The sequence below is a fragment of the Haliotis rubra genome, unplaced genomic scaffold (genome assembly GCF_003918875.1).
Source record: "Haliotis rubra isolate DU_JTF1 unplaced genomic scaffold, ASM391887v1 Scf951, whole genome shotgun sequence".
NCBI lineage: Eukaryota > Metazoa > Mollusca > Gastropoda > Lepetellida > Haliotidae > Haliotis > Haliotis rubra.
Window position 1 is genome coordinate 39,850 of NW_025767692.1, and position 26,032 is coordinate 65,881.

At 39.6% G+C, this 26,032-nt stretch overlaps 1 protein-coding gene and 1 long non-coding RNA gene across 3 annotated transcripts; one reads left to right on the forward strand and one right to left on the reverse strand.

Moving 5' to 3' along the window:
- The first annotated feature begins 56 nt into the window (after positions 1–56).
- LOC124264954 (annexin C1-like) lies at positions 57–19,958 on the forward strand. 2 transcript variants are annotated; one of them, XM_046699738.1, is made up of 3 exons: positions 57–165; positions 3,952–4,458; positions 19,410–19,958. In XM_046699738.1, the coding sequence occupies exons 1-2, from the start codon at positions 156–158 to the stop codon at positions 4,443–4,445; spliced, it is 504 nt and encodes a 167-aa protein (XP_046555694.1). In that variant the 5' UTR covers positions 57–155; the 3' UTR covers positions 4,446–4,458; positions 19,410–19,958. The 2 variants fall into 2 exon arrangements, with proteins under 2 accessions (XP_046555694.1, XP_046555695.1); XM_046699739.1 differs by lacking the exon at positions 19,410–19,958 and adding an exon at positions 6,131–6,700.
- On the reverse strand, positions 2,924–25,715 carry LOC124264955. The gene is made up of 3 exons (XR_006895295.1): positions 25,597–25,715; positions 17,121–17,122; positions 2,924–2,934 (listed from the first exon to the last, which is right to left on the reverse strand). It is a non-coding gene; the product is annotated as an uncharacterized LOC124264955 (long non-coding RNA).
- Positions 25,716–26,032: the final 317 nt, after the last annotated feature.

Here is a 26,032-nt window from a genome sequence, read left to right on the forward strand (position 1 = left end):
CCGCTTCTAACAAGGGGCATCACTCTAACCTCGATACTCTCACTTCCGGTTTATTAATGACAGGGAATGTTTTCATTCGGTGATGCTTGGAAAAAACAGAGATTGGCATTTGTTTTGAAAAAAATTGAAGTTATGAGATCTCGTCTTTGAAAGATATGTCTGACAGTAAGTATATCTATGCCTTGTTAACATTTTAACGTCACTCCTTCCTGTCAATCAACACCATGATCATGTCTGACGTCTGCAACTCTGTCAGTCGCACTAATCAATAACTATATGAATATAATTTTAGGTAGTGTAGATTGGTCCCTCTATTTATTAATCATTGGAATGGTTCACATGCTTGTATTTCATCACTGCGACTAGTGTCCTTTGTTTGGCGCCCTTGTATTCAACAAGTGCCGTATGGGAACTGTGCAAGCCAAAAGCCGAAGCTTAGCTAATGAGTTAATGTAATTATCCACAACTAACCCAGGGATCGTAAACAGGTGACTAAACCTAAGAATCGTAAAGGATATTTGGTTAGCACGTGGTGCCCGACCCTAAGGATCATGAATTGAAGGATGTTAGATGGAAAAGGGCTGTCTAACCTTACAGCTACTTCAGAGGTGCTTGATAAGAAAGGGGATCCAAGGACTAAAGATTAGAGCTAGGAGTTACCTACTCAATCCCTAAAACAACTATTCTAAGGATCGAAGAGGCACAATCAGCAATCTGAGCTCATTAATGCTACACTAAGCACACTAGCTAATAAACCAAGGCAGGGCACAGGCGCTGTCATAAGTATCAAATTCTTTCAGTTTCTGTTATTACTTTGTAGAGGTGACTGGTAGTTCACTGAATACAGAAGAAATAAAAATTCTAACCTGCATCTTCACAAGTTAATACAGTGGATAAGACTGTGAGATAAACTGAAACTAAATTGATGCTAAGAATAAAGTTGGGCTAGTAGATTCAAAATGTTTTGGCAGAGTCTGCATGTTAGAGCTCAGCAATTGTTACCTTATTATGCATGAATACAAAATGTAAGGGTTAAGATAATATAATATGAGTGTCCAACCCTAACCTAAACTGTATTTGCACTAAGGATCGAGGGGCGGTGGGGTAGCCTGGTGGCTAAAGCCTTCACTCATCACGCCGAAGACCTGGTTTCGATTCCCCACATGGTAAAATGTGTGAAGCTGTCTGAAATGTTGCTTAAAAGCGGATTAAAACTGAAAACTCACTCACTCAATAAGGATCCAATTCAAAGGTCATTCTTGGCCAGAACAGGGCCTTGATTTTCGAAGCTCTCTTAGTGCTCAGATACCGGTAGTCGTAAGTTATGTTAAAGTATGGCACTTATGACTCTCTTAGCGCTAAGAGAGCTTCGACAATCTAGGCCCTGGTCTCCAGCATCCTGTGGTTGTGACTGTAAAATTTCCAATCAAGTAACAATACGTTATCACTGAGTTTGCTACTAGCTGGGTTATAGTATTATTTGCAATTCAATTACTGTAACAATGTGATGGTCATGATACACAATACCCTAACAGTATCAATAATAATATTTAAGTGTCTGGGACCCCCATTTTGTTGTCCAGGAACCCAGAAAATTAAGAGTATGAGTCCCAGGTACCCTCAAATACAGGACTCCAGGTCCTGTAGATTGGATTGTTCAGCTTGGTGACATGTGTCACCATACCTAGATGGTGTACAGCATCAGTCACTGGTTTGTCTGGTCCAACCTCCAATAACTGTCATCTTATATATATATATTCAGCTTTCCATAACTGTAGGAATTTAGTACAGACTAGGTTTGTAATTTTTCTCATTTTATCCCTTTTTATTAGAGAAAAAACCATGCTTAAAAGTAAGGTCACTTCATCTTCCACAATAGTCAACTGACAAACCTGTTAACCAATGAAATTATCAATATCACTCTCAACATCATGATGTAAATTATCAGCATATCTTATTAGACGTAAAATTCACATGGAAAATGCATACAGCAAAAATATATGGCCACACAATAACTATAGAATAAAAAAAATCAGTGAACTGATGAAGTGTACCGAATAAATTAAAAAAAAACCACAAGTTGTACACCAGTACATGAAATATTAAAAGTCCTTCCATGTATGCTTTAGTGACCTTTTCCACCAGGCAAAAAGCAGGCTTTTGCAGCAGAAATTAAAATCTACAATTCAAAGAGGCCTCCCTAAATGTGCATGGTTAACCTGAGTGCACTGATAAGTGACTATTAAACCTGAGGAATGACACAAGACCTTGAATAGTGATGATGGCCTTAACCATGTTAACTGAAAGGATTACAAAAAACATATTTCATGTCACTTGGGAGGTGACAGATTTGTGTATGGATTACTGTCAAAACAGCCTTCTGAACATAATTTCTGTTGTTTCAGTTCAGTGCACTGAATAAGGTGCAACTATAATACAAGTCAATATATGATAAAATATATTTATGTATATTTTTGAATAATGAAAAATATATGTGATTTGTATATATGTGTGTGTGGTGATAAGTTGCAGATGTTTGTGCAACTAACTATAATATAAGTAAAAATATATGATAAAATATATTTCTATATATTTGTGAATGTTATATATGTGTGAGATATATATGCAAATAAGTACAGTAAAATAATAAATAATAAAAATGTACGATGAAATATATTTATGTTGTCTTTGTTCTTATTTTGTGGTAACACCCCTGTTAAGTTTGAAATGGACTGGTCCACATGCCTACTTCATCTAACAAGCAAAGTCACTCAACCCTGACTTTGCCTGGGTCGTCTAATTGTTACTGTTTACCTGTTTTAAAAATTAGACAAAACAGGTTGATACCATCCTATTACCTAAAATGGGGTGATGAGGAGTTGTTGTTTTAACAATGTGTGGTAGTATTGGGATGTGGAAGTTTTGGGATATAACCTTTAGAAGCAGCCCCTGAATAAAAACACAGCTTTTGTGTATTGTGTATGTGTTGATTACAATGTTATCTATGCATCGATTACAACATTGTTTCTTCACTATAGTTTTAGAGATTTTGTCGATGAAACAGTTTTCATATTGAAAATCGTTAATAATTCTTCCATGGCACTACTTTCAACTGACTTGTTTAAAGCCAGCCCTATCTTTGATAGTCAATCAATCAATCATCAGCATGAGTTCCTATTCATATTTTATAGGCTCTGTCCTTGTTCAGCACAGATGTAGGTCATCGGCCCATTCAGCTTGCAGCCAGCTTTATAAATTATATATTCAAATTGCAATTTCTCAATTGCATTGCCTAAGATACAGATAATTGAGAAATTTCACAATTTCGGTGTTACTGAACAGACATTAGTATATTGTACATGTTTTTCTGTATGATATATGTGGGAAAACCTAGTGGTTAAAGTTCACTAAAAGCAGTGTAAAACCATACTCACTCACACACTGTATGATATACCAGTATTACTACTATGTACCTGTAAACTAGGATGTAAATAGTATCTCTTGTAAACATGAATATGATCCAGGTTTGTGTCATGGTGAGTGAGTGAATATAGTTTTATGCCACTTTTAGAAATATTATACCAGGGGACACCATTGACACATTGTATCTGGAGAATCAAACCTGGGTCTTTGGTGTGATAAGGGAATGCTTTAACCTCTAAGCTGCCCCCTGAAAAAATGTCATAGTGAAATGTGCTAGTTTCAGAAGGTTTCCAAACTATAACCTGAACTTTACAGTCCTGTATCAGCACCGAAATGTAATCCATATGATAAAAATAGAGACCACCTATTGTACTAAAGTTTTGCATATGATCTAATCATTTTTACCTCTATGTGATTTTATCGTTAACTGTTTTAAAAAGAGTTTTGTCTTTTTTGTGTGTTACAGAAATGCAAGTATGAGTCACTTCAGTTTAGGTATCTATAATACGTGACACATTGTGTTCCCAGATCAAGGCCCCCCTCCTTCGTATGATGAGGCACAGGCGTACCCTCAGTATGATGCCTCAGGACAGATGTCCAATCTGGGACCACCTCTCTCACAGACAGGCTCCATCTTCACCTACAACACTGACACAGCCACCCCACCAGGTGCATACTCCTCCCAGCCAGCTGGACCCCCTCCAATCACAGGAATACCCCCCAGGCGACCAGGTGCCCCCCCTCCTGAGTATGTAGGTAGGGCCAAGCAGTACGCTGCAAAGACTCAAACCTACGGTGCACAGTTTGGAGGTTTTGCAGGTCCACCTGAAGCACAGTATGGATCTGCAGCAGCAGGGTATAGCACGATGTCCACGACCTATGGCCCAGGTCCCACAGCAGCCTGCTGTAGCAGGGTACCAGCCCTCAGGCCCATACGCCCACCCCACAAACGCCACAGCAAGCGGGGTGGTGTACAACCCCTCCCAGGGTACTGTACAGACAGTGATGCCTGCTGGATATAACACTACCCCTCTGGTAAGTAAATATGTAAATTAGGAAATTAATGAAAGCTTGAAATTAGAAAATTCAAAACTGAAACATTAACAGCATGTTATTGTCCTTAATCCCATCAATATGTTGACAAGTATTAGTGGAACTGTCCAATATAGTAACACTAAGGTAATTTGGTGCTGCAAGAAGGTAACACTTAGAGCAATTTTCATTGGTTCAGATGATGGAACTCATTTGAATACACCTTATTTGGCATTTCCTGCTGTTGATCTTATTGTAGTTCAGCCATTGAAAGTGGAACAACATAATTTTGTGAGAAAAGTAAACACTATTATTCAGTTCAACTGCTACTTCTGTAAGTATACTAAGGACTGCAGGAATTTCCAAGTCTACATTATTGGAGTTGTCATTTCTTGATTAACAAGATAAGATAAAGTAGACAGTATAGTGCAGAATAACTTCTTGCTTGACAATGGTGTAAGGATCTTCCAAAATGTCACTTTTATCATGATTATATTTTATCAGTATCATAAATTGTCTAAAATACATTTTATCAGTATAATTGTGTCTACTTTGTCATCTATCAGCTCTATGGAATGCTTATCAAATGATTAAGAAGTCTGGTGTTTTTTTAGATTTTATGGTAGGGTTACTATCATCAATTTAATAATGCTTTAGTTTCATGATTGACTGTTTTACAGAATCGGTATTTTCATAAAAAGAAAATGTCTTTTGCAGATGACCTATGATAATTTTCATGTTTTTAAAGAAATGAATTACCTTCAATGGCATAAGAAAACAGTTGGAAACAACTGCCAAAAAGTCACTCAATGTTTCACAGTCACATAGGGGTCAGACTTCTTAACTCATCTAAGCAATAGATAATCATCATAACTGATAATCATGATAAATATAAATGACTAAATGCTATTGCTATTTGGTCACATCCCTAGACACCGACATTTTATGGCAAAATCACAATGACTTATAAATGTCTTCTTGGCTTTCATAGCTAGGTACTGCCATTTTCCCAATAATATTACTACAAACAGTCTTTTGTACAACATTACAGTCTGGTTGTCAGCTCCATCACACCTACAGTATTCGCTGTAATAAACACCATGCCCCAGTAGGTGCCTACATCTATGTAGGTAATCTTTATGAATGAGTGAGTTTAGTTTTACGCTGCTTTTAGCAATATTCCAGCAATATCGCGGCAGGGACACCATAAATCACTATAAATGCCCCATGAAGAAAACAAAAATTACATGACCAGGTTTCAAGACTAGTGTTATTAGTTATCAGTGTACAGTAATTCCAATATCATCCCAGTTGGTGTATAGTGGAGGGGAGGTTATCATAGTTACCATGTTTTGTTGTCTCATTACCTGCATGTACAAAATGTGAGGATCCCATGCTTACTGTCCCCTGCCCTCTGTCTGTGTGAACCCAAATAGTTCATCCCATAATTTTTTCCTTGAAGTGATAATTTTCTCCTGCACACTGAGTGACCTTTATAATTTTGCCCTTTCTTAAATTTTTATAATCACTTGTAAACAGATTTTAGATTTTCAAATTTGTTAAGGTCTGGGGTTGGAAAACGATGATAAGAATTAATTAGCAGTTGTGAGCATAGGAATGACGTTAGCATAGTTAGTCAATAATGTACAACTGACAGTATTCTCTGCTTCCACAGGCTTATGATCATAGAACTGTGAACCACCCCGAAGCACGGAGGCATCGAAAGATCGCCCTCATTGTCATCTGCCTCATCATTCTTTTTATAGTCCTCACCACCACCTTCTTCGGGATCTTCCTCTAGTCTGTACTCCTGGCTAGGCCTACAAAAAATATGTGTCTTTCTGGTTTCTGGCAACTGTAGTTTATGCCTCTGACCCTAAACCTTTTCACCCTTGAGTTGGACCATAGCTTTTATCACTGTCCTATATTTAGTGTGCGTTTGTTGTGCTTCCAGTCATTATCTACATTTGAAAACTGTGATTACATAATGCAGCTGGTTGAATTTCCAAGAATATTAATCAATAAATAAATATAATTTTGCTACAATATGAAATAAGGAAAACACATATTTTTGTTTAAGAATATGTCATTTCATCATTTGTTGATGGAGGAAATAGATGAATGTTATTTTACCAACTTTGTCCAGGGCACAATATTTAGTTGATTAGTTGTGCCCTATGAATCATTGAATGTAGGTGGGCAACAAGAAGAATACTTTAGATAATTGAAAACTATCATATTGGGCCTAAAAAAAAATGTTGTGTTTCCGATTACCCGACCGACCCTTGAATTCTGGTGCCGACCCTAGTTTTTTATGAGGTATGAATAGAATAAGCTTTCAGATACCATTGTTTTTTCCCAGCACCAGTGGACATTGGTCATTCTGATAGAGAAAGTCGACATGATGTCCGCAAGCTTGATTGAATAAACAATTACACATTGATAAATGTATTATTAGTTCATACTTTACTTCTAAAAAAATGTAAAAAATATTCCTTCCTACCTACCTACCCTAAATTTTAAAGAGGTGTAATCGGAACCACAACATTGTGTTTATTTGGCCTTATCTGGAATGGTTTTCATTTTTCACAGCTATGAATTTCATGTCACTTAACTGTAACAGTTTTCATTGGATGGCCGTTATGAGGTTATTGTTTGTGAACTTGACCAATAAACTTGGGTCCATCTTCAAATAGATGAATGCAATTTTACGCCAAGCTGGTCAAGTTGTATTTAGAAAGTAGACAAACGTTTACGGATAGCAACTTCTGCATTATACTTTATAGTGACATTTCAGTATAGATTTTTATACTTTTCTCATAGAGGAAGTCAACTGGTTTAATTGACTTCCTCATCATGTGATCTCTGGGTCGCATGTTATTATATGTTGTTAAAACAAAGTAATGTTAATCATAGTCCTGTATGATACTTGCTCTTACTGTTATTCCTTCACCTACCATGTATAAATCTCGTTGTGTTCATCATTCAGTCATGTTTGACAGCTGTATGAGGACCTTGACCAAAACACTGTTCCCAACTATACATGAGACTGTTGATCAAAGAGCTGTTCCCAACTATGCATGAGACTGTTGATCAAAGAGCTGTTCCCAACTATACTTGAGACTGTTGATCAAAGAGCTGTTCCCAACTATACATGAGACTGTTGATCAAAGAGCTGTTCCCTACAATACTTTAGACTGTTTGTCCAAGAGCTGTTCCCAACTATACTTGAGACTGTTTGTCCAAGAGCTGTTCCCAACTATACTTTAGACTGTTGATCAAAGAGCTGTTCCCTACAATACTTTAGACTGTTTGTCCAAGAGCTGTTCCCAACTATACTTTAGACTGTTTGTCCAAGAGCTGTTCCCAACTATACTTTAGACTGTTTGTCCAAGAGCTGTTCCCAACTATACTTTAGACTGTTTGTCCCAGAGCTGTTCCTAACTATACATGAGACTGTTGATCAAAGAGCTGTTCCCTACAATACTTTAGACTGTTTGTCCAAGAGCTGTTCCCAACTATACTTTAGACTGTTGATCCAAGAGCTGTTCCCAACTAAACTTTAGACTGTTTGTCCAAGAGCTGTTCCCAACTATACATGAGACTGTTGATCCAAGAGCTGTTCCCAACTAAACTTTAGACTGTTTGTCCAAGAGCTGTTCCCAACTATACTTTAGACTGTTGATCCAAGAGCTGTTCCCAACTATACTTTAGACTGTTTGTCCAAGAGCTGTTCCCAACTAAACTTTAGACTGTTTGTCCAAGAGCTGTTCCCAACTATACATGAGACTGTTGATCCAAGAGCTGTTCCCAACTAAACTTTAGACTGTTTGTCCAAGAGCTGTTCCCAACTATACATGAGACTGTTGATCCAAGAGCTGTTCCCAACTAAACTTTAGACTGTTGGTCCAAGAGCTGTTCCCAACTATACATGAGACTGTTGGTCCAAGAGCTGTTCCCAACTAAACTTGAGACTGTTGGTCCAAGAGCTGTTCCCAACTATACATGAGACTGTTGATCCAAGAGCTGTTCCCAACTAAACTTTAGACTGTTGGTCCAAGAGCTGTCCCCAACTATACATGAGACTGTTGGTCCAAGAGCTGTCCCCAACTAAACTTTAGACTGTTGATCCAAGAGCTGTTCCCAACTAAACTTTAGACTGTTGGTCCAAGAGCTGTCCCCAACTATACTTTAGACTGTTGATCCAAGAGCTGTCCCCAACTAAACTTTAGACTGTTGATCCAAGAGCTGTTCCCAACTAAACTTTAGACTGTTGGTCCAAGAGCTGTCCCCAACTATACTTTAGACTGTTGGTCCAAGAGCTGTCCCCAACTAAACTTTAGACTGTTGGTCCAAGAGCTGTCCCCAACTATACATGAGACTGTTGGTCCTGGAGAAGGCCTTGATTTCCAACAACTGCAGATAATTCATGCTTTGTGTATAGGTAGCTCTTCATTCAGCATTTAGTATATTTTATAAGATTTATATATCCTCAGTGGTATCATGAATGTGATGAAAAAAATGTAACTATTGGACTTATCCTGTGAGTGCTTATGGATCAGCATACATGTGAAGACTAGATATTCCATCAGTGGTAATTTTGCAACAGGACTGTTCTACCCTTTTCACTAACAGCTGCCAAATGAGAAGGGCTCCTTGATGGTAAAAGGGCAGATAGTTCCAGAGAAATGATTGTGTCAGAAGAACATTTATCATCTAATGGAGGGTGTTATTGGTGCAATAAAGCAATCTGATAAACTTGGTATCCAAATCGGATAGCTATGCAAATTACGTCAATCCACGAACTACTTCACAAAACTCCATACACGCCATGCGAATGCTAAAACATTAACATTTCATTGATGACGTCGCAAGTTTACATTGTGTGGACTAGTTTGTAAACAAACATGGCTGCCCCCATTCTCAAAATTGGTGATTCTGTAAGAATTGATGACAGATGCTTTGGAGTCGTTACTGCAGTAATTGACTTTGGAAATCATGAAACGGAGAACTTCGTTCAAATTGTAGGTACGGATTATGGGGCACGAGTGAAAGGCCATCATCTAAGAAAGGTACCAACCAAGGATTTCGATCTATCGATCACAATTACAGACAATGAATCGATTCCATCAGGTATATGAAAATGATATTGATGAGGTAATTACCCGCAATGAAAATAGAAACACTGCCAGGAAAACCCTGCCCGATTTTTTTGTTCTTTTTAGACAGAAAAAGGCTCGCATAATACAGTTTTTATTCCTAATATATGATAATAATGATAGGGAAACACACTCGGTTAATAATCTCTATTTACCTTCCACAAGTGGCATCCACAGATGATACAACTTTATAGGGAAGAGTCTTGCCCCTGGGATATTGGTGTGCTTTAAATCACTAGTAAGCAGTGTTCAGCATTTTGCCAGGTAACTTTCAGGAGCTTTGAATAATGATATTTACTGGTTAATTCTTGAATCAAAATGGCTGCTGATGTTCGACAAAGGAACACATAATTCTTGACTGGATCAACTTGGGACTGGATCAACAAAGTGCCATCAATAGTGAAATGGGTTTTCCATCAAGTGTACATCTGACTTTTGGACATAGTTCAGTAGATTTTAGTAGCCATCAGACCTTGGATGAAATTTGCATACTTGATTGCTTGCCCCACCATTTTTCCATCAGATGCTAAGTTTACGATTTTGACCATTAAATTACGCATTACACTTAACATAAATTGACTTTTGGACTAGTAATCAGTAGATTTTAGTATCATAAGGTCTGTTGCAGAAGGAATTAAAGTATGTTGAGTCACATGACCAACAATATGTATGGAGATACATAATGATTGGTCACATGTGTTTCTGTCTAGAATCTTCCTTTGTGTGGTGTACCATGTTGCCGGCAGACCACCATTTTTAGGTCCAAATTACACTTTTGACCTCTAGTAGACCTTAGGCCCAAAATAGGGTTGGCATCTCTGACAAAGACCACAAGCTGTTGCAGACTCTGTATGAGCAAATAATTTCAAAGCGATTCATGGCTTACAACACACTTATTCCCAAGAATCATGTGACAGTGGTTAGCTTTTGCCACTGAAGATTGTCAGGCATTCTCTTGACACACAAGAGGCTGATTAGATGTTACTGTTCTCAAACTGAAAAATGTGGAAGAATGATATTGGATCAAGTATGTTGACCTTTGCTAAATGTTGATATATTTGCTTTAAAAAACATGTCTGATTTATCATATTTATGGCTGAATGGTTTCAATAAATTTAAGCCCGTGTAAGAATTGGTCTTAAGGAGCCATTGCTTGTTAAGAAGGAAGTAAATTGTTAGGCTGGTCAGACTCACTGACTGATGCATGTTGTTGTATCCTGATTGAGCAGATTTATGCTCATGATGTCAATCACTTGATTGCCCAGGCTGGATTATTTACTCAACTGTTGTCATATACCTGGAATATTTCTGAGAGTGGTATCAAAGAATTATCTAACCAAACCAGTCAAGTTGCTTGTACAATTAACCTTGACCTGCTGCCTTATCAAAGGGGTTTTGAAGAATGTATTAATGGCCAACTTGAGAAGCTTGATGCAGCTGTTCCTCCGATACATATTTAATGTAGACTCTGCTCCTAGATCTAAATCCCTTCTTCAGTCTATGTCCAGACATTGTACAGGGGTGTAAATAACCCATTGCTCGACGCGAGTCCAGTGGGTAGCCTAGTGGTTAAAGCATTTGTATATCACACTGCCCGAAGACCAGTTCACTTCCCCACATGGGCACAATGTGTTTAAGCCCATTTCAGCAAGAAAACGGTCGATGTATAGTGGAATATATCAGGGCAAGTGACTTTACATGTGCTACTGAACCGGAGTACACTATCAATTTTAAAGTTATTTCCACCCTTTTGTAATTATTGTCAAATCTAAAACCTTGACAATGTCTTGGTAGTGCTGAGACCCCATCAGTGACAATATCTACTTTGATGCCAGTTATTTGTGTTACAAGCCCCTATGTTATGACAATCTAGTTAAAACCCAAGTTGTGGTATTTTGATGGAATCCAAGTTCTTCTGACAACCAGTTAGCTTAGCCTTGTACCCCATTAATTACTGTCATATGTCCTGTCACTTTTGTATTTATGACAAATTTACAAATGAATTTTGAAACTTGTTTTCTTCCTGAATTCTTGCAAATAATGTGCAAATTCCTGAAAAAAGTCACAAAGACAGTCATTGTCACCTTTGATTGGACCAATATTGAAGATAGACGGTATGGCTGACGGTTGCATTGTTGGAGACACTTTTCTTATTGTGATCTCAGTGACATTGTTTAGCTTGCAACATCCAGATACTGGTCTGTGAAATTCTCTCCACGTGTTGCTGCTTACATGGCACATGACACAGAACACAAAATCCTTTGTCACCACCTCCATTCTGTAGCAGACACTAGTAGACCCTCCCTCAGACATTGCCACCCATCTGCACATACTTGTCCCCCATTTTCTTTCTGTAACTGGCTGTGAACAGGGGCTGTCGTTTTCATATTCTTGAGATGTTACCATGATCTATTTTGGATTTGGACATTAGCAGATTTTTCCTTATCCTGACTCATGCTCTTTTGCTTGTCTTCTTCTTCTTGCGAACATAGTGGAACACTTGTATCTCCTTATTTGAAGCTCCCTTCAAAATAAAATCACTAATTGGTACTCACCACGAGTTGCTCCCCTTTGTCTCCCCTGGCGGGAAAAGGTGTCGCCACCCTCTGGCCATGTGCTTCACTCTCTCCTTCTTAGCCCAGTGAGCTTGTGTCTCCTTACACACACATATCCTTTGATAATCTCTTAGTTTTTACCTCTCATAGGTTACTATAGAGGTATAGCTAGTATCCTTTACTATTTGTATTGATTAATTATCGTGATTTCTACTGTTTATTCGCGTGTATTCGCGGATTGTTCAGCTAGCTTTACGCTCATGAAAATCTGTACGATTTGTAGATTACGCTTTTCTGCCTCCGATCCACATGTAATATGCCCTAGTTGTTCTACTGCGTGCTTAATTCACGCTGCAGTTACTGCATTAATTTATCTCATTCTGCATTTAATAAATATCATCTTTAAGGCCTTTAAGACGTGCTGCAGATAGAGATCACGCAAACAAGGGCAAAACATGGCAGAGAGTCCAGATATTCCTTCCAGTCAGCTGCTAGCGATCGAATTCTCTCCCTCGTCTGGTGTTCTGCTAGAGACCCTGCGGCGCAGAGGAACGATGGGACGAAGTCCGCTACCTCGAAGAAGCGACCGGCCTCCCCAGACATCCGTCATTGCAGACTAAGTCTAAGAGGGCTCTCATCGTGCCGTCTCAAGCGCCAGATTGAGGACACCCAGGGGCGCAGACTTCCAAAGGGAAATCACGAAGACAGCAAGAACTTTCTCAGCCGAGATCGCTCCAGCAGCAGAGTTGGGCCTCTCTCTCGATGATCAGCCGATAATCATCCGACTTACGGCAGAAGAAGTTGACCGGTGTCAGCGACTGTGACTTCTGCAGAGATCTCCATGCAGCCTGATGCCTTCTACACCGGCGTCAGACGTCATTGATGTGAACCCCATCGCGCAGAAAAGAGCGCCCGCACTTCGCTTAAATGGTGATCATCCCAGAAGACATGTATGCAGATTATGAAACATCATGGAGGACCACTACAAACCGCGCAAGCAGCGTCCGAAACCAGCGAAGGCTCCAACGTGAACAGCACCCAGAGGCACCCCCATCAGCGTGAAGCAGCCAAGGCGATGTCACCTTCTTCGAAGGAAGTCCGCACCACCTTGACGAAGGACCTAGATGTACAGCTCTTCGCGAAGGCCTTCGCCCAAGGCGAGAGATCATCACCATCTTCGATTTCATCTCTAGATATGGACTCAGACCATCAGACATCACGGAAGCCTTCGGCGAAGGTCATATCATCGATCCCCCGGACCGACGCGAATGAAGCTTAGCGAAGGCATTCGCGAAAGACATATGATTCCAGATCTTCATCGCCTAGAAGATCATCGAGGGACTGCCCGAAGAGCTTCGCGAAGCTATCAACATTCACCTCACAAGTCTCCGAAGATCATCCCATAGGCGCATCTCCACTCCGTTCATCAACAGGTCGATCACCCATCAGATCTCCACATAGAGCCGCGCACAAGTCAACTAGATCGCCACAAACCTCATCAGATATTCAAGACAGCTACGCGCAGTCCGAAGAGCATCTACAATTTATTAATGATGATGGTTTTGAGGATGATGGAGGAATCATATTTTTCTGATGCAGAGATACGGTATTGATGGTCAATAACCTAGATCTCACATCACCATCTAAAAGTGGCAATACAGCTCAGGACGTATTTCATGAAGGAAGATGATCCAGATGCAATCACTCTACCCCCGACGACCGATTGCGGCAGTGCCACAGAATCTAGATGCAGCTTTCCAGAAAGCTACGTAAAGTTCAGATACCACATCTACCCAACTTTCAAGCCAAGAAGTTCTCCACGCATAACATGGACTCCTTCTACAAGGCCCAGGACATGATGAGAACTATAAGATCATCAGCGATGTAAAGAACAAGATTTACAAGATGGATGATCGCAGTTGGCTCATATAGAAACCATGACGCAGATCGTATGTTCTTTGGGTTAAATAGATCTAGGGACGATCAATGAGACTCTTATTACTAGATTCGGATTCCACTGACGGAAGATGATAGAATGATTTATTCTGCCTTTACTTATGCAAAAGAAAGATCAGCAGCAGTTTTTAACGGATCATCTTACATCTGTTTCAGCAGCACTGACCTTAGCTCGTCGTCCAAGGCCTCCTCGCCTTCCTGTAATTGGGGGAGAACTTTACAGCCCCACTTTATACAGCCCCGTGGTGGAAGCAACATCCATCTTTGACGGAGAAATCGACAAAGGGTCGCAAAGGAAGTCTCTAAGGATTCCAGGAAGTCCTTATGATTAGATCGATGGACACACTAGCCAGCGTCATTCGATCGTGACTTCACAAAGATACTCAGAGCAGATCTAAGTTCACGCAGCCACCACAAAGAGCAAAGAGACAGGAAGATAGCCAGCTCTAGAGGTAAAGATTCTTTTCGTAAGCCCATATGGCAGCTATAGAGAGGAGGATCAGGAAGAGGCAGGACACCCAGAGGTTCCCGCAATTATAGGCGCTGAACACACAGGTTCGAACGACTGGAGTCTTCCACCCCCAGCCGCTCCAGGTACAACCAGCCTCAAGTGGGTGGGCCTTCCAACTACACTGGGAAAACTGGGGAATACTGCAAGATCCTTACCGTCTCCAACATTATTCAACACGGTTCGTTATCCCTCTACAGGACAAGCCTCCGCTGACAATCAAACCCCCCAAGTTCGATTTACAAAGCGCCAAACAACTACCAAAGATAAAAGAGGGGTTGTCTCATCACTCCTATCCAAAACAGGCCATAGAAGTAATAGATCAAACAAGCGTCCGAACCAGGTTTCTACTCCCCAGTTTTCCTAGTTCCCAAGAAAAACTCACATGAGAAATACAGACTCATCTACAACATGAGCTTTTTCAGCAAGAACTATCTACGCAAACCAATTTCGAAGTTTCGCGATGATACATTTACCTCGAGTTACGCCGAAAGATGATTAGGCCCTATGGACTACATGGGCAGCATAGATCTACAGGATGCCTACTTGCACATCCCCATTCATCCCGATTCCAGGAAATACCTCTACGATTAATTCTAGAAGGGCTACATTACCAGTGGAAAGTACTCCATTCGGAATATCATCAGCCCCTGGCTATTCGCGAGGATAACGTAAAACCGATTATCAAATTTCTACATCGTCAAAGGGCTACGCAGTGCTTTTTACCTCGACGACGGGATACAAGTAGATCAAGATCCACTCGTCTCAAACTACAGTTAAATTACATCATAAAGCTACTAACACAACTAGGTTGGTTAGTAAACTTCACGCAAATCCCGGACCTAGTACCATCATAAGACCTACAGTTCCTAGGTATTCGATTCATCACAAATCGCTAACCGCATTATGGTACCAGAAGACCGTTGGCTCAAGATACAACAGACCATTCCACCAGCTCTACTCTCTCCGTTACCACTGCGACAATGGCAGAGCCTACTAGGTCTTCTCACATCAGCCCAAGACATGACTGTCACAGGCAGATTACAGTTACGCCCCCTACAGGTCCTCATCAACGCGCACATCTCAACGATACAACCATTCAGTCTACCGAAACATCTCAGACCACATCTACTATGGTGGACCAAGAAATCGAATGGCTCAAGCAAGGGATTTGTTTAGCAGAGCAGGAATACAAAACCCATCTGTATGTAGACGCTGGTTACTCCAAGGTTGGGGAGCTCATCTCACCAACCACCGCGATATCAGGGTTATTGAATCAGCAGAATGCAAACTCCATATAAACAGTCTAGAAATGAAAGCTGTAATCAGCGCCATTCTACATTGGAGCACATTTCTACAAAATGCAGCCTAATGATCCATACAGACAATTCGACAGTGGCGTTCTACATAAACAAGCAAGGCTCAAGCGATCGATGAACCTTTTTGAACCTAAGCTTTCAACTGTTCGGGATTTAATACAAGATCTAAATCTACATGTCAGAGCAGTGCACATTCCCCGAGCCAGAAATATACTAGCAGGCGGCTCTCTCGGCCTCATCTACCATCACCGACAGAGTGGATGATCAACCGGAAATTTTGCACAGATAATCAAGCAATTAGGGCCGCTGATAGACCTATTCGCCACGCGATTCAACAATCAGCTACCGACATTCGTGTCACCAGTCCCAGACCCCCAAGCTTGGGCAGCGGACTCTCAAGTCTATCATGGGAAGGCCTCAATGCGTCGCAGCGTTTCCGCGGGCCAGCAATAATACCTCAAGTATTACAGAAAATCAGACAAACACAGAGCCTACAACTCACTTTGGTCAGCCTACTGGCCGGCCAGAGCGATGGTTTCCCATACTAATTCAAAGAAATCGGTCAACCAACACTGGAGCTACCCAAGCAGCGCCAAACCTGTTAATTCATCCTCACACCAAACAAGTGCGGAAACCCAGCAATGTTCCAACTACGCGTGATGGACTGTATACAAATGTGTTTAAACAAGAGAGGATATCCTGCCAGGGCTGCAAAGCAGTCACGCAACAGCATACGTTACTCAACTTCGTGAACTTGTGCGGCGACAAGTGGCACAGTTTGAAAATTATGCAACAAAGAAAGGGTTTACAGCAAGAGAGGCTTCACAACCTCAAGTGGCAGACTATTTGTGTTACCTACGCCAAAACAAACATTTAAAAGGTTCAACGATATCAACATATCTTGCCGCTTTAGCTCTGTAATCACCATGAGAGCGGGTGTCAAATTGACAAGATCTCCAGAGTTACTGGCCTTACTACGAGCTTTCGATTGGAGGACCAAAGCGGAAGTTCCACTTCTAGCTTGGGATCTGAATGTAGTGTTACAACACCTCACGAGTGAGGTCTATGAACCCTTGGAATGTCGACAAACTTTGAATTTCTCTCACAGAAAACATTGTTTCTGCTATGGTCGCTAGCCACAGCTTTGGCAAGAATGTCTGAAATTCACGCCTCTGGATTACGAAGGATACAGTTTGATGACAATCATAACACATGGCGCACCTCGGATTAAGATGGGATTTCATTGCAAAGAATCAACTGCCAGGTCAACCAGACAGATTATTCCACATCCCGTAGCTATCCTCTATTCTCGGATCACAAGATACACAAGACCTATCACTGTGTCGGTAAGAGCTCAAAGTTTATTTACTGACGATCCAAAACAAGGAGAAGATTTCTCAAACGTTTATTCATCCCATTATAAGCCTACTTGAATCAAACAGAAGTGTCACGGACCTACAATATCTATTTGGATAAGGACTGTCATTCTCCCGTGCCTACAAGGCAGCGGGCTTTGGACCCACCAACAGCATCAAATCCACATGAGATCAGGGCACTGGCCTCTACCCTCGCCCTACGGTAACTGTTCCTTGAACCACGATTATGGAAGGATGCTATTGGAAATCTAACATGGTATTTGCTAATCACTACCTAAGAGACATCACTACAGAAGATGTCTCTGGCATTCACCATTTCGGACCACTGGTCCTCGCTCAGCAACTGACAGTCCCTCGTAGGCGTTAAAATATTAGCCTCACAAGATTAATATGTATTTTATACATACTCATCTAGCTTATAACTCTAAGGAGTTTTAGGGCTATGTATATATGTTCAGCTTAAGTATTCTACCTTAAGCATATACTTGGATATAGTCAATTTCAGTGCCTCTATCAGAGTCACCTATATATATATATATATAATTTATATGTATTGTTCAATATATTCATAATGTAATTCCCCTTAATGGCTTTATATAACCTATGGTTTTCTTTATACAGGAAACATCCTAAATCTAAGACTTCATGAAGTTCCCGTAGGGGATATTACAGTATATCTATACAAAATCACTAATTATAAATCCAAAGTATTCTGTTACCCACCTCCGTTCCGTGAGGATGCTACAAGTAAAGAGCATGAGTCAGGATAAGGAAAAAAATATGTAATTTTTAGAGTAAAATTGATATTTTATACTTATCCTGACTCATGAGGTTAGCCCTCCCATCCTCCCCACATAACACTTTGGATTTCCCTGTAAATTCAAGTGTTGGGCTCGCTAAATCAGGAGAGAGTGGAGCACATGGCCAGAGGGTGGCGACACCTTTTCCCGCCAGGGGAGACAAAGGGGAGCAACTCGTGGTGAGTACCAATTAGTGATTTTATTTTGAAGGGAGCTTCAAATAAGGAGATACAAGTGTTCCACTATGTTCGCAAGAAGAAGAAGACAAGCAAAAGAGCATGAGTCAGGATAAGTATAAAATATCAATTTTACTCTAAAAATTACATTTTTGTACTTCAGCTGAAATTCCAGTTTTAGCTAACATTATTAGTTTTTTCAACCATTCATTCTTTTTTATTTTTTGTATTGTTCATCATTGTTGAATGAAAAGAGAATCTTACCCTCATTCCTTTTGATATCAAATATATTAAAACGAGATAGAAGCTCATGTTGTGAAAGTGATGAGTTTATGAACACATCCCCTCTCACACTTATTGTTACTAAATGCATGATTGTTGAGCCTGTTTCTGCAATATAGAAAAAGCACAGTTAATATTTTTGTTTTATCAGAGCTAACTTTCAAATTTATCTATCATTAGTTTTACCCCTTTTACTTCATCCAGCATCATTTAAAGCCCTAATGAATAAGACGTTTTTGCCTTTATGTCCTATGTTATTTTTTATTGAAGGTGAGCTTCTGTACCCTTCTTCAGTTTATTATATTTTGGTCTCCTTTGTGTGACACAGGCCTCAGACTAGATTCTTGAGAGGCATTTAGAAGTTAGTGAATATATAAGACGAGTATATGGATGGCAACTTCTTCTTTTTTGCATAACACAATACATTTATACAATAAAGAAGAAGTTTCCATCCATATACTCGTCTTATACAAGCCTCAGACATTAATCACTTAATTGTACAACTGATATTCCCAAGAGCACATGAGGGACAAACCAGTATTCACACAAATCACAGGTTTCTGGCATTCCCAATGGATGCACCAATGGCCCCACAATATCATTGATGGCAATTTTCCGCTGATTTTATTTCAAATTTATCAATTCTGTGCCCTCCTCAAGCCCCCATTTGATTAAACCTCAATAACATTTCAGCTGAAATTGGATTTTCCTGTTGCCATCCCTGCCATGTTGAGAGACAGATCAAATACCCATGGCAGTAAATTGTGAAGTTACTGTGCTCTATAATATGACATTTCTAGACTATTTCTTTTTCTGTCTTCAGGCTTATGGGAAAGGAACTGAAAATGGATTCTTGAGGAACAGGACATGTGTTCGTATAATTTTTGGATGTTCAGCTTGTGGACTTCTAGGTTTTATCATTTTGTTTTACAAATTCTGTCAGTTATTGGCCTCATGAACAATAATCATGATTTGGGCATCAGCATGATCAAGTTAAGCAATTGTGTTTCAAAATTGAGGGGCCTTGAGGTGTTCTCAGGTATTTGAATCTGTGTTTAGTATTAGTTTATGACAATGAACCCTTTACCTTCATGTCAACTGGAAAGCTAAAATACTCTCATTGACCGAATCTTATGAACCTTTTAGGTATGGATCATGCTTTGGTTAGGTGACTCTTGTACTTGGGCAGCATACCTATCCTGTCTTCTGAAGACACTATTTATATCTTAATGTACAACTATTATTCAAGAAAATCATGGATAGCAAGCTGTTTGTGTAATTGCCACAAAATTACATACAAACGAGTGAGTGAGTGAGTTTAGTTTTACGCTGCACTCAGCAATATTCCAGCTATATGGTGGCGGTCTGTAAATAATCATGTCTGGACCAGACAATCCAGTGATCAACAGCATGAGCATCGATGTGCTCAATTGGGATCTGATGACATGTGTGAACCAAGTCAGCGAGTCTGACCACCCGATCCCGTTAGTCGCCTCTTACGACAAGCATACATCATACAAACAAAGGCATATCAAAACCATTTAATCTGACTAAGCAGTGATTGTGTCTTGGAGTGTCTTTGTGTCTGAACTTTGAGAACAGGTTCAGTAAAAAGGATACATCTCTTCAGCACAGTATACAAGTGGGTAATTGGTATTTTGCAGTCCCAGTAGGTGTGTCCCTCCAACACCACCTGCTGTCTACTACTGGTGCTAGTTCTTATTCTGTTATTCTAATTATATACAAAGTCGGCCAATTAATGCTTGCCCTTAGTACAGAGACATGATGTCTCAGTTTTAACACATGATATTGATTACGATGTCTAGGACAAGGGAGACAACTGGTACTAGGTCATAAAGCATAATCCCTCTTTAATTGGCATAGGTCTTCTCACCAGTACAGGCCTATTGTTTTTATACATTGTGTATATAAATGTCTGTGTTATATTTCTGAAATGCTGCCATTTTGTACAATTTTGAGGTACATAGATGGTGTTTTTCACTCTAGTCATGTCTAACCTAACACAGATTGATTATACACATGCTTGCTGATGACACTAATAGTGTTTGGTACCTGTTGTGTTTTGCTGTAGTGTTTAGTGTTTCGTAATGAGAGCAACCTTATTCATAAACTTACCCAGTGGCCTGTATTCTAAGCGGTGTAATGATACGGTGGGTTTGCAATATGTTTCTGGATACCATGGGTGTGATAACTTTTCATTTTGTTGTGACACAACTTAAACACAACAGTGTTGGCCCGTACTTATATGTAATGATTTGATATTTTTCCTGTAGGTGAATCACTGTACCTTGAAGCATTTGATTCTAAATTTGAGTCATCGAAGATGAAATATGTAGGGTTGAAGTTTATGGGCAAGTGCTACTGTGAATGTCTAGTATCTGATAGAAAGGGACCAGTGCTGAATAAAGTTGGTCCCTATGTGTGAGTGAGTGAGTTTAGTTTTACACTGCACTCAGCAATATTCCAGCTATGTGGCGGCGGTCTGTAAATAATCGAGTATGGACCAGACAATCCAGTGATCAACAGCATGAGCATCGATCTGCGCATTTGGGAACCGATGACATGTGTGAACCAAGTCAGCGATTCTGACCACCCGATCCTGTTAGTCGCCTCTTACGACAAAGATGGGTTACTGAAGATTCATTCTAACAAGGACCTTCACGGGTCCATCAACTGCAAGATTGTACTTGTTTATCTGGTCACTTGATGCACAACCTTGGGTTCAGTTTTCTGCAGATAATTGGTTTGCAGTATTCTGCAATGCTAACATCAAGCTCCTATGTGGTTGAGTTTGAATAGTCTGTCCTCTGAGATGTTTCACTAAAAGGTCAAAAGTGGCAACTGTACTTTACCCTGTAAGAAGGTACACTTATGTAGGGGTTAATGTCATGATGCTGTTCAGTTACCTCCACAGTGATCTAAAGTGTGCTTGGTCACATTGTTCTATCATTTCTTTGGGAGGTGGGGTAGCCTAGTGGTTAAAGCGTTTGCTTGTCACACCGAAGACCAGGGTTTGATTCCCCACATGGGCAAAATGTGTGAAGCCCATTTCTGGTGTCCCCTGCCGTGATATTGCTGGAATATTGCTAAAAGCGGCGTAAAACCAAACTCACTATCATTTCTGTCAATGAAGGGAAGTGTCCCCATGGTTTTTCTTTATAATAGTTAGGGAAGAACTATATTTGATGACTTTATGCCTTGGGGTATAGTAGACTTTTGTTTCTTATTACATATATTTCATGAGGCTGTGATACGTTTCTCAAAGTACTATTAGGATGTGTAATCGAGTATTGGTGAGGGACTTGGAGGAAGCTTGTTTGGTTTCCATGGCCACAGTCCCTTTTGAATGGGTTTTATGCAATATTATAGTGTGGTACAACTAGACATCAGTTGAGGAGTATTTGAGATCAGTTGTTGAAAGATGCTAGTCAATTTGTTAATTTTTTTAATGGAATAAACAACTCAATCGATTTTCCTTAACACTGTGATTTTAGCCACTTGTTGTAGTTTATATGTTTGTGAAGTGTCCAAACCCACTGCTGGGTATCCAACCATACTCAGGTACTCAGTGGAGGTACCATAAGTTACTTCTCCAATTAGGATTAGTTTTACTGGAGCTTGGGAAAATAGTATTTTGATACACATATGAAAGTATATGGTTGTGCATCTGTTTACGTTGATAGAAGCTTTATCTGTTTTCAAACATATTATAAAAGTCAGGACACAAGTACAATAGTGACTTGTAATTCTACCAGGGAATTATAGCAATTATTTGTCACTGAACACATGACTAACAACAGGTCAAAGTTGTCTGGTGAATGCCCAAGATGTACCAACCCGTGTACCGATATTACCCATTCCTGACCTAGCAGTTGTAATACTTACTTTTGGTAGTTACATGTTCAGTTGTGTTAGAACATAAAATGAGGGCAGAAGACAAGTTCAGACAAGGATGTATATGGGACATGAACATACTGGAAATACAAAGGGCTACTAGAGTTTATAGGACTGACAGTGGCATGTTCTGACTTAACTTGTACAATATCTATCGATTCAAGTATTCATTTGAAGTATGGAAGGCTTTCCTTCATTTTTAATTCAGCTTAGTCATTATTACCATAGTGTCCTTGACCCGATAATTTTGCTGCTTTAGTGAAGTTGGCTGTCACAATTTCAATTGCGGAAAAACACTCACTTGTTTCCATGGCAGTATCATTGCACTGGAATTTTGTTTACAAGGGCACCGGTATATAATAGTGGTGGTCCAATTAATTGAAATAATCGAAGATTGGTCGCAATGACAAAACAACCAAGCAATCGATCATGCTTTCTCATAATCGAACACAATCAATTTTGGAGCACTTGTTTGCAATAACAATATTTTTCACAAGGTTGGTTTTGTCTGCTAGATTTCATTAGCACTACAAGCTCTTCCATGATTGAATATATTTTAAAGATTCCATGAAATTCATGTTTCTAACATGCTAGTCATCCTTTAAAGATGTGAAATTTGCAAATGCATTTTGTGCAATTTGCAAAGAAAACGTAAGAACTACATGTGTTTTTCTTTACCTTTTGTGCATTAACAAACATAACCAGGAAAATTTGATAAATGAAGCAAACCAATAATTTTCGATGATTGATCGGTTGTAATGAACCAATCATTAATTATCAGATTGAAACCAATTCCCAACACTAGTATAAGGGCACATCTCAAACTTCTTTTTGCAAATGAATCTGACATTATAGTGGTCTGTTGCTGACATTTGGTTCACTGGGAAAATGGCATTTTCTTTCCTCCATCCCAACTAGTCAAGATGAAGCTGTGATGACTGTTGCAGTATTTTATACTACACAAAAGAAGTCAAGGACAACCTGATTCTTTCACATAACTATGACTGATATGACCGTAACTAAAGTAATTTGAAAGAATTGGGTATTCTTAATTCTTTTGAGTAGCATGCACTATTATGATCCTCATGGTGTTTCTGGTTGTCATTTGATTGTGTAGTATTTTTGTGGGAATATTAATGTTACATTTTACCTTGTTTTCTGAATCATGTATTGATGAAGATTTTGCATTTCATTCATGGCTGTGTTTCTTTTTTCACAGTTCTTGCCTTTTTTTACAATTTACTTTACTCAAGCATTAGGCTCCATATTGTACAACATCCAGCTTGTCTGGAGATCACCTATAGATTATTTTTAGGAAAAGATCTAACTTATATTCCAGAGGGTATGTACTTATTACTCATGTGTGTTGTTAAAATTAATGTGCCGTCTAGTTGTTTGTTAGCTAATCAACCATTATACCACTGTTTGTTCCCTTTTTTTTTGCAATTCCCTGTTTTGACTTTTACATATTTACAGGTGAACAATTGTCTTGCCTCTGCATGTATTTGCAACATGGGCGACTATTGGGGCAGGATATGCTCATTGTTTTTGCCAACACCAGTCTTCATCACTATTTGTTCGCAATGAATAAACACATCCTTATGATATAATAGTTTGAATTATACACTGGACTCTGCTTTAACATTGTAACACTGCAGAGATTTCTATGATGAATTATGGATGTTTATTTGGTGCTTTTATTATTATTAAACTCACACCCCAACATCAAACTGTTCTGTTAACAGGGTATGGTTCGTGTTGAACTGTAAGCTATGACCTCTTTACTGGGTATCACTGCTTCTTGTTGTAGACTTGTCATGCTTACTCCTGGAATTATATGGTGGAAGAAATGTTTTTGAATGAACAAAAGTCATTGTCAGTACTTCCATGGAGTCCTATTCCCTCGTTTCCTTCATCACCCGTTCTTATGTCAACAGTACTTCATGACTTTATAATTTATTCATCTCCTATGTGTACATTGTCGGTGGGCTAGCCTAGTGGTTAAAGTGTTTGCTCGTTGTGCCCAAAACCTGGGTTCGATTCCCCACATGGGTACAGTGTGTGAAGCCCACTTCTGGTGTCCCTCGCGAAGATATTGCTGGAATATTGCTAAAAGTAGAGTAAAACTAAATTCACTCACTCACTCCTATGTGCACAGCATGACTGCTTCATTGCTTCATATACACTATTCTTCTTCATCACCAGTGTAATACTGGTTGTAGTGACGTGTGTCAGTTTTTAGTAGGATTTCAGAATTAAGCTGTTTGTAAGTCATGGGTGAGGTGAGGTGAAAGTAGGTTTAAAGTCGTGCTTGAGAATATTTCGCTCATATGACGACGTGCATGCATGTATGTGTATGTGCGCCTGCTTGTACTAGCCCAGACTTAAGCTGGTTTTATAGTGCTAGCCCACTGAGATACCATGCCGCAGTGAAGCATGAATACCCCACTCAGACACATTATACTGACTCCGAGCCGACCAGTCCTTGTTGTACCCATTAATGCCGAGAGCCAGGCAGGGACCAACAAGTACCATATTTAACGTCTTTGGTATGACGCGGTCGGGGATCAAACCCGTGACCTTCCGCTCTCCGGGCGGACGCTCTAACCACTACACCACAGAGGCGGTCTGTAAGTCATGGGAATGTAAAGAGCTCTTCTATTGAACTCTGTGCAAATGCATTGCCTGACATGTGCTAAACAGTCAAACACAAGGCAGATATGAGGTAAGCACTCTTTGGTCTGAGAGCTTACTTACTTCCCCCAGATTTGCTGGTTAAATATCAGGACTATTCTTCATATCAGCATCTTCATGCTAATGTATTCACAGGTGATGGAGGAACGTGAGGAATCCAGATACATGAAATATTGACAATAAAGCTACATTGGTATTTGCAAAACCAATTATTAAGATTTTCAGATTTGAAGGTTAATAAAATAGATATGGCATGCCTGAAATTGATAATTTTTAATATCTATACCTGTGTTGGTTCCTAATAAAATATGCAGGCACTAAATCTCTAATTGGAATCAATGTGTATGCTTTCCAACTACAGATCTGGAATGTGTCATTCCAGGAGTAAATCTTGAAATGACTTTATTATGTAAGCATATTTTTCTGGCTACCTAATTGGTCTAGAGGCTGTCACGTGACCGTCGACAGAAAAGCATATTGACTCCAACCCAGGTCCGACCAAAAGTCATAGTGATTTGAGTTACTAAAAATAGATTTTGACGTCAAGCTATGACGTCATTCTATTGTTTGCATGTCACAGTATTGTTGACATAGCGTTATTGGTTTGTAGCGAATTTTTTTTTACTTTTCTTGACTAAATGGACATGTTTTGGTATTTAGAAGCTTTTTTCGGTAATTACATAAGAAAACAATTCTGGACTGGTGAAGTTGGTCAATACCTGTATTTATGGACCTGCGAAAAGCAATATTCACCTCCGATTTCGTCCTCGTCAGTATTGCTTTTCGCGGGTCCATCAAGACAGTCCTCGGTCAATATTGCTTTTCAGGTATAAACCT